The sequence below is a fragment of the Pinus tabuliformis genome, chromosome 9 (genome assembly GCF_031772625.1).
Source record: "Pinus tabuliformis cultivar Carrire ecotype Pingquan chromosome 9, CPIR1, whole genome shotgun sequence".
In the NCBI taxonomy this organism is placed as follows: Eukaryota; Viridiplantae; Streptophyta; class Pinopsida; order Pinales; family Pinaceae; genus Pinus; species Pinus tabuliformis.
The window spans coordinates 1846445363-1846455363 of record NC_142307.1 but is presented as its reverse complement, the minus strand read 5'-3'; the positions used below and the strand labels follow the sequence as shown (position 1 = coordinate 1846455363).

General features: G+C 37.8%; 1 protein-coding gene across 1 annotated transcript in view; it reads right to left on the bottom strand.

Moving 5' to 3' along the window:
* Nucleotides 1-5485: 5485 nt before the first annotated feature.
* LOC149156211 (cold-regulated 413 plasma membrane protein 2-like) overlaps nt 5486-10001 on the bottom strand; it is a 77366-nt gene continuing 72850 nt past the window's right edge. Inside the window, exon 4 of the mRNA XM_089437995.1 lies at nt 5486-5968. Within this exon, the coding sequence (XP_089294121.1) occupies nt 5718-5968 (251 nt within the window). The 3' untranslated portion in view covers nt 5486-5717. The remainder of the gene's footprint in view (nt 5969-10001) is intronic.

The window sequence follows — 10001 nt, the reverse complement described above, 5'->3', positions numbered from 1 at the left end:
GGGTGAAAGGAAACATCATTTTTCCCGTAGAGATGGCTATGCGGAACAGAAGGCTCAGGTTTCGCGTGATCGCTATAATAAGTCGCATAACCCTGTCAAGATAACTGCCCCGCCTTCTGCAATCAAGCTTGATAGTGTCCATCTTACAGAAAGGATTGAAAGTCTTCAAAACCTTGCCCTTATAGGTAGATGGCATTTCCCCGAGATGAATGATGCTGATATGAGAAAATGGATTGCCATCCATTGGAAGCCTGTAATAGGATACACTCCTGTTATATCAAACCTTATGAAAGAATGGTACTGTTTTCACTTTCTTGCTGTTGGAGATGCTGAAGCTATTCTTAAAGGGCCATGGGTATTTAGAAGAAGCTTCCTTGCTCTTTACAGGTGGTATATTGGGTATGATCCGTTGAAAAATACACCCTCCAATAACCTTATATGGGTAAAACTTCCAAATCTTCCCTTAGAGCTATGGTCTAAGGAAACCCTTGAGGAAATAGGAAATTCCATTGGCAGATTTGTCTATGTAGATCCTTGGTGTTTGGGTGAAAAGAATAAGAGGCAGATTTGTCTATGTAGATCCTTGGTGTTTGGGTGAAAAGGATAAGAGGATTGCATGGATTCTCATAGAAAAATCCTACAGGGGGGGCTTATCCAGAACACATCGAGATAGCTTGGAGGGACCAGTTAATCAAGCAAAGATTGGACTTCTGGGGCATCCCATTCAGGTGCGCTGCATGCCATAAAACAGGCCATTTGATTAAAAACTGTCCTCAGCATAAGCGCCTCAAAAACAGGCTCCATCGACAAAAGGAGAGAAGATTTTTCTCCTCGGCCAGCTTATCTTCTACAGAGATTTTGGATGACCACCTTCCCAGATCACCTAATTTTCCCCGGGCCTCACCACAGGACCCCCCTTTGTTTTCAAGACCTGGCAGCCCTGTTAATATCGAGGGTCAATCGTTAAACAGTCCTTCGGCTTTCCATTGCCCTCCCATCCCGGAACCAAGAGTTGATGTAGTTGTTCCTTCCCCTGCTCCCATGATGGTAAAGGACTTTTCCTTTGGATCAATCCCCATCCCTATTTCATCTTCCTCCCCAACTCTTGACAAAAATCTCTTATCCCAAATAAAAGGAAAGGACCCATGTCCGTCTGTAACTCCTGTTAACTCCCCTGCTTCATCCCCAATTAATCCGAATGACAGTGACTTGGATTTCCTTCTAAGCAGGAAGTCTCTTGAACTGGAGCCTCTAACTATCCATAAGCCCAAGAACCAGGCCTCGCCCCTCATAAGCCCGGATTCGGCAAAAAACATAACTGTAAGAAAAAAGACTCGAGGGGGCAGCAGGCATTTTAGAGGAAGAACTACTGTCACGGAAAGTGGGGTAAGAAACCTCTCTTTGATTGAAGTTCCTATTTATGGCATGCCGGATCCACAGCCTCTTAGAGCATATGCGGCTGGCGAATCTTCCAAATGACTCTTATTGTCTCCATGAATATCAGGGGCCTTGGCGTTGACCCCAAATTCCTAACGCTGAAAAACTTTTTTTACTCTTCCAGACCGGGAATAATTCTTATCCAAGAAACAATGCACAGTTGTGAGGCATCCATCTCATACTTTAGGAAGATGCTACCATCATGGTATATGGTAGCCACAGAGGCTAATGGGCTGTCAGGAGGTTTAGCAACTCTTTGGGATCCTATGCGAATCAGGGCTAAAGCATACAAGTGTTTTGCAGGGATCATTATTTCCGCTTCCATCAGGGGCAAAGACTTTCCTATAAATATTCTAAATATCTATGCGCCTTATAAAAACAGAGCTCCGTTCTGGGGAAAAAATTTTACCTCAGAAATGTTTGATATTGAACACTTGATAATTGTAGGTGACTTAAATGTTACTTTGAGCTCTGATGAATGCTGGGGACATTGTAGGAAAAAGGACTCTCTTGCAGATAGCATTAGGCTTGAACTCCTAAATAAGAACTTGGTGGATGTCGTCCCCGGGGAAATGAAGCCGACATGGATGAATGGCAGAACTGATAAGGCTTTTATTGCGAAAAGGATTGACCGTTTTCTTGTGCATGTTAGCATTATAGACAAGATGGGAATGCCTCACTCATCAGTGGAGAATGTATTAGTGTCCGATCATAGACCAATTTTGCTATCCTGGCCGGAGAATGGTATCAAAAAGGGATATCCATTCAAATTCAATAGAACTCTCTTACAGGATCCAGCCTTTAATGAACTTATCTCAAATGCATGGAAGGAGATGTCAGCAAAAGCAATACTCCCCCCGTTCCTCACATTTCGAGATAAGATGGCTGCTATAAGGAAGATTGTGAAGAAGTGGGAAGCTAATAAAAAGGAGTTGCAGTCTATTCAACAGGAACTGGATAACATTTTGAAAGAAGCAAATGCTAACACTTTCTCTTTTCCCATGAAATGTAGCATCCGAGAGCTTGAAAGGAAAAAACTTGAGTTATTAAAGCAAGAGGAATCCTTTTGGAGGCTTAAAAGCAGGGCAACGTGGCTTCAAGAAGGGGACAAGAATACGAAGTTTTTTCATAAGTTTGCAAGTGCCAGACGTGACAAAAATTCCATTTGGAAAATAACGAATGATAATGGTGACTCTTTTGTAACACAGAAAGACATCACTAGGGAGGCTGTAAATTATTTCAAGAATCAATACAGCAGAAGGAATAATATAGCCTTTCGGGATATTATGTGGGGAATTGAATTGGCCCCTCAAATGTTTGATGAAGATGATAATGTGGCGCTGTTTCAGCCAGTTACAGAAGAAGAGCTTCTTGGAATCTTGAAGTCTTTTAAGAAAGATAAGAGTCCTGGGCCTGATGGCTGGACAATTGAATTTCTTACTCATTTCTTTGACCTCATTAAGCATGATCTCCTAAGGATGGTGGAGGCGTCGAGGATGTCTGGCAATATTCATCATATTACTTCTTCTACTTTGATTGCCCTTATTCCGAAAAAAGTGGAGACAGAATCGTTTAATGATTACAGGCCGATATCTCTATGCAATATATCTTTCAAGATCATCACGAAGATTATTGCTGAAAGAATTAAAGGAACACTGGCTTCCTTTTTAACAAAGGATCAATATGCTTTTCTGAAAGGCCGAAACATTCTGGATGTTGTAGCTAATACACAGGAATGCCTCTTCTCTATGTTTGCTCAACAATCATCAGCGGCCATCATGAAAATAGATTTGCAGAAGGCGTTCGACTGCTTAGATTGGGGATTTATTGAATGTCTACTAGCAAAGATCGGCCTGAAGTCAAGGAACATCTGATGGATAATGGCATGTATCGAGAATGTGAACTATGCGGTCATTGTCAACGGGTTTCCCTCTCACTTCTTTCAAGCTGAGAGAGGCCTGCGACAGGGATGTCCTCTCTCGCCTCTCTTGTTTATCCTAGCCATGAATTCACTTAGTATCCATATCAACAAAGCAGTGGCTGAAGATAGATGCAAACCCATAAAGATCTGCAGGCACATCTTCATCTCACACAACCTCTTCGTAGACGATGTTCTTTTATTTGCAATGCTTTGTAGATCATCATGGATCTGTTTAAAAGATATTCTAGACAGATTTCAAAGAGCTTCCGGACTCCTTATAAACAAAGCAAAATCATTGCTATATCACAATGATGTCGACATGGAGACGGTGCATTGGATTTCTCAGCTCTTTGGTATAGAATACAAATCGCTCAAGCAAGGCCTCAAATACTTGGGCTTTCATCTTAAAGCAAAAGGCTACTCTAAAAACGACTGGTTATGGTTGACAGAAAGACTTTACAAAAAAATATCTGCTTGGGAATATAGGAGTCTATCTTTGGCGGGCAGGGTTACACTTTCTCAAGCTGTTTTATTGAAGATGGCGGTTTTCTGGGCTCATCTATTCTTCCTTCCGGTAAGCATTATCCAAAAGATGACCATGATTACGACAAACTTCATATGGGGAGGAAGTTCTGAACAGAGGAAGTTTCATCTATCTAAAATGGACAGAATTTCATTGCCAAAGAATCTGGGTGGATGGGGATTAAAGGATTTGAGGATTTTTGGCAAGGCTCTTTTGTGTAAATCGCTTTGGAGAGGGATCTTCGGGGTCGGGCCTTGGAGCGAGACTATAAAACAGAAATATTTGAAAGGTAAATGCCTGGAATCCTGGTACAGAAATGGCGCAATTGGAATCAAAAAAGGATCGGCTATTTGGCTTAGCTTCAGGAAAGTTGAGAAATATTTCTTGTCAAAGCTGAGATGGAGAATTCACTCTGGAAACAGGCTCATAATTGGACTTGATCCTATTGCATGTAGTCGTAGCCCCTATTTCCCAGAAGATATCTTGTTCGTCCTGCACAGATTCGGTGTTTTCACATGGGATAAACTCATCTCTGATTGGTCTGGCCTTACCCCTATATGGAAAGAAGCTGTTGACATTGGTCTGCCTGCCGATTTCTCTTCTACATGGAATGCGGTCAAAGCTTCTCTGCAAGCAAGCGGGATTCTTCGTGGGGGGCTAAATGACCACCTAACTTGGTCCATGTCAAATGCTATTGCGCCAGCCCGAGTTAAAGACATCTACTCTGATATCATATGCTCAAAGGCTTTGAACTCTGTCTCAAATTTTCCGATGGCTCTATGGAAATCAGGCTGCCCTCCTAGAATGATCTTTTTTGCATGGCTGGTGTTCAATAATAGGAATCTGTCTTGGGACAACCTGAGGAAGAGAAGTTGGCATGGTCCTAGCAGATGCTCGATGTGCGAATCAGCAGAGGAGACTAATCTACACATGTTTTTTCAATGCAATTCCTCTCTGGAAATCTGGTATGATCTTGCCATTTTATTTGGGTTTCCTCATATTGTCTTTGTTTCTGTTCATGCAACCTTTCAATGGTGGTGTTCTCAATGCGAGTCTAGGCGCCCTCTTCTTATTATCATGATCTGGTGTGCTTGGAAGTGGCGGAACTATAAAATCTTCAGAGATTCCAAGGTTCCCTATAAGTCCATTTTGCACCGCATCAGCTCAATTTTTGACTCTGTTCCAAGAAAACAGGCCTAAAGTTTGGGCTTGGCTATCAGTGGTCTTTGTTTTTTTCTCAATGATTATGATGATAGGCATATGTATCGATGAGTTCTGCCTCTCTCGATCTGGAACCAATTTCTAGAAGTTTTGAATATTGGTCTGCTCTTTTTTCCACAGTCTCCATGTTAAGCTGTGCTATCTGTCATCCCTCTTATGTGCTTTTTCTCAATGATGTCTTGATATGGGGCTGTTCAAGTCATCCTTTTGTATCTAATCATGGTTTTTATATTGACTTAATATAATCTATGGCGCTTTTTCCTCTGAAAAAAAAAAAAAACTACAATATATGGATTAGAATGTCAGTGGCCCAACTTTCAAGTAGAAGAATGTTCACAATCACGAGTTCAAATATCATTAGCACTGGCTCAATGCAAGCCATAGAATACGAATAGAATGGAAATAGTATAGACTCTCAGTTTCACGTTTAAAAATGTTAACAATCATGGAGTCAAAAACATTATAAGCGCTGGCTCATCAAAATCCTCGGTCCATCCATCTATTCATTAGTAATCAGCAAGAAAGAGTATGCTAATAGACTAACTGAACAAGACAGCTGTGAATTTTTTATTTTTCTGAAGATGCAAAAATCATTGTAAGCTGTTGGGAGCACCTTCACATGATTAATTTTATCAGTTCCCATAAAGGAGAGACGAATAGTAGGATTATGCCAAGCGTATTACTGACGCCTCTTCTCTCCGCAAACGCATTTCTGAAGCCTCCATTGTTTCGGATGTGCTGTTGGAGAAGATAAGCACCAATTATGAGACTAATAATAACACCAACCCACCAACCCCTTAATTCAACAATTAGATGTGGTGTTACAACCAACAGAAGAATCAAGGATCCTGGCATCTCCAACCAATCTGCAATAAAGAATATAAACACAATCATAACATGTACTTACCTCCATTGACAAAAAAGAGTATCAAACTAAAAGAAATAAGAAGGCAAACTCTATCTTCACTATTGAGCATTTGCAGCACCACAAAATGAACCCTGACTTTATAAATAATCATGAATAAAATGAAATATCCCATCATCAAACCCTTTGTCTGTAACATCGGATCCCATCATCAAACCCTTTGTCTGTATCGGAAAAACAACGAGAATAAGGATGCAAAGGCCATGGCTGGATCTTAAGTGGAATTAGGGAAACCTGACAATGAAACGATTGACAGGCTCTAAACAACAAAGTAGGATAATATCAGAATGTTGAGAGAACAGTAAATTAAATGGGGAATCGAAAGACTCCTAAACAAATTCCTTTCCTTCTGTCTCTCATAGAGATAGGCACGCCGACACAACAATAACTTGTAGCTCAGCTAAGATCATGGTCTTAAATTCTTGCAGGATCGATAGTGAAATGGAACTGAACAATTATAAAATAACATAATTAAAGGTCTAGATAGAAGCCCTCGAACAGTTATAGCCAGTAGGCATGGGCTGGCTAGTGTCGTATATATGGTGAAGAAAACTCAAACGATGGCCTTCTTCAGCCAAGCTCTGCTACAATCATCCCAGCTGCCTCTTTTAAACCTCAATCTCGCCAACGAACTAAACATTGTGTTGTGATTTTCCCTCCTGTGATCTCTCTTTTCTCCTCTTTCTCATTCCTTCCAGAAACCTGTTGTGTTCCACAAATCCAAAACATTCAGTGACTTCTTCTTCTCTCTCTTAACAATCTTTTCTCTTCTTTTTCTGCAAACTCTCCTTCTATCCGAAGCCCAACCATTACCAGATCATTTTCCTCGACACACTGTTGCTCAAAACCTTTCTCTTCCACTGACATGAAGGACTACCCTTTCAAACTTCCCAACTGTGTGTAGAAATTTTCTGAATTGGAGATTTAATACAACCATTGACAGATCATTTTCCTGGACACGCTGTTGCTCAAATTTTCTCTTTCCTCTGCAATTTTTTTGTCCATTAACATAAAGTACTACCCTTTCAAGCTTCCCAACTTTGTGTAGAAAATTTCTGAATTGGAGATTTATTAGAAAACAGAAAATGCAACCTTTAAACCAAAATGTACTACCCTTTCAAGCTCCCCAACTTTGTGTAGAAATTTTCTGAATTGGAGATTTATTACAAAACAGAAAATGCAACCTTTAAACCAGATCTTGTTAGGTTTCCCAGATTTTCTAGACAATCCAAGGAGAAAAGATACCAAACTGTTTAGGTAAGTTTCTAAACAGTTTCCAACCCTCCAAGGCAACTTATAACAGATGACCAGATTTGAAAATTAAGTTTCAGAGTAGTTATAACAACAGATATAGCAAAACAACCCTTAAATTCCTCAATATGATGTCAGATCACTCAATAAATTTGTCCAATCATCAAGACATATAAAATGCAAGTTAAAATAAATGAAGAACATATATAGCTAAAAACTAAAACTGAAAATTGCACTAGTTTTGGACAGCTAAAAACTTCATTAATATGTTTATAATGAAGTTCATGTACACGCCATAGCCTTCTCTCAGGTCTAGTACAAACCACTACTAGCTCTCCATAATCCTGGAACCTAGCTAGGAAATAATGAAAATCTTAGCTCAACTAAAAATCTCCAACAGACAAGAATCATTCCAACCAAATCCTCCAAGGCAAGACATTCTCAACTTTTCTTCTTTACAAAATATACCTTACAGTTTTATCACAAAACACTAATCTCAAACATACAAGAAATAAACCCTAACCCTAGTGTTATGAACAAAAATATGTATAAAATAATAATAATAATTAATGTTAATCCTAGCGAGGAAATAATGAAAATCTTAGCTCAACTAAAAATCTCCAACAGACAAGAATCATTCCAACAAATCCTCCAAGGCAAGACATTCTCGACTTTTCTTCTTTACAAAATATACCTTACAGTTTTATCACAAAACACTAAATCTCAAACATACTAGGAATAAACCCTAACCCTACTGTTATGAACAAAAATATGTATAAAATAATAATAATAATTAAAAAGCATTACTGTTAAATTGTTAATGAAAGGGTGTCCCACCTAGGTATATATATAGGTCCCTCGTTTGTAACCATATCATTCATTCAAACATTTATTCAATATAATATAAATTATCCTGAATGGATTACTTTATATTCCAAGACTTTTGGATTATTCATCTCTGATCCAGGTTTGGCCATCACATTTTGAAGAATATTGATGTCAGCAAAATTAAATCTTTATGATAACAATTCATTTAACCATAATACATATCATTCATTCAAACATTTATTCATTATAATATAAATTATCCTGAATGGATTAACGTTATATACCAAGACTTTTGGATTATTCATCTCTGATCCAGGTTTCGCCATCACATTTTGAAGAATATTGATGTCAGCAAAATTAAATCTTTATGATAATAATTCATTTAACCATATAATTCATTCAAACATTTATTCAATATAATATAAATTATCCTGAATGGATTAACGTTATATACCAAGACTTTTGGATTATTCATCTCTGATCCAGGTTTGGCCATCACATTTTGAAGAATATTGATGTCAGCAAAATTAAATCTTTATGATAATAATTCATTTAACCATATAATTCATTCAAACATTTATTCAATATAATATAAATTATCCTGAATGGATTACTTTATACACCAAGACTTTTGGATTATTCATCTCTGATCCAGGTTTGGCCATCACATTTTGAAGAATATTGATGTCAGAAAAATTAAATCTTTATCATAAAGATTTCTGATATCGAGTAAGTGCAAGGTTCCACAAAGATCGAATTGGGATGGCTAAATCATTTTTTAGTTCAACAATTTTGCTATGCATTTAGAAGTTCATATTTTCTTGTATCTTTGAAGATGACAATTCCAAGAATTTAGAAAGAATTTAAAAAAACGTGAATAGATTACAAGACAAAGAAAAAGATAACACACATTTTCATCAATATGCGTGATGGGACAAAGGGGACAAAACACTTCTAAAGGGGAGGCAATGTTATGAACAAAAATATGTATAAATAATAATAATAATAATAACAATAATATTTAAAACACATGACTATTAATGAAAAGGCATCCAGCCTAGGCATATATATATACAAGGCCCTCATTTGTAACCATATCATTCATTCATACATTTATTCAGTATAATATATTTTATCCTCAATAGATTACTTTATATTCCAAGTCTTCTCAATTATTTAAGTGTGAGCTAGGTTTGGCTATTAAACCCAAGCTTTCAAGATGCACCAAAATACTCCAAAAGGATAAAGAAACCCTAGCAAAAAGAGAGAGAGGGGGGTCAACGACTAATGGACACTCCTCAAGATCACATCTCTACATGAGTGACTGATATATGAGAGGACTCTCTCCTTCCCCTATATAAATGAGGAGGAAGGATCTTGAAAAATATAGCTCAAGCAGGATTCTGTCAAGGAACTTCTTGCACAATTTAGGTGTGAATGTGTGTCGAGACACAACTTCTAGGATCTTGAAAAATACAGCTGAAGCAAGAGCTTGCACAATTTAGGTGTGAATGTGTGTCGAGACACAACTTCTAGTAACCACTTATTAAAAGTGGAAAATAATACCGTCTTGTAATTTGTCTTCAAAAATGTATAAAGTAAAGAGAATGAAATAAAAGATCTATAGACCAATAAGTCCCCCATTAACTTCTAGTAACCACTTATTAAAAGTGGAAAATAATACCATCTTGTAATTTGTCTCCAAAAATGTATAAAGTAAAGAGAATGAAATAAAAGATCTATAGACCAATAAGCCCCCCCTTAACATCTAGTAACCACTTATTAAAAGTGGAAAATAATACCATCTTGTAATTTGTCTCCAAAAATGTATAAAGTAAAGAGAATGAAATAGAAGATTTATAGACCAATAAGTCCCCTTTAACTTCTAGTAACCA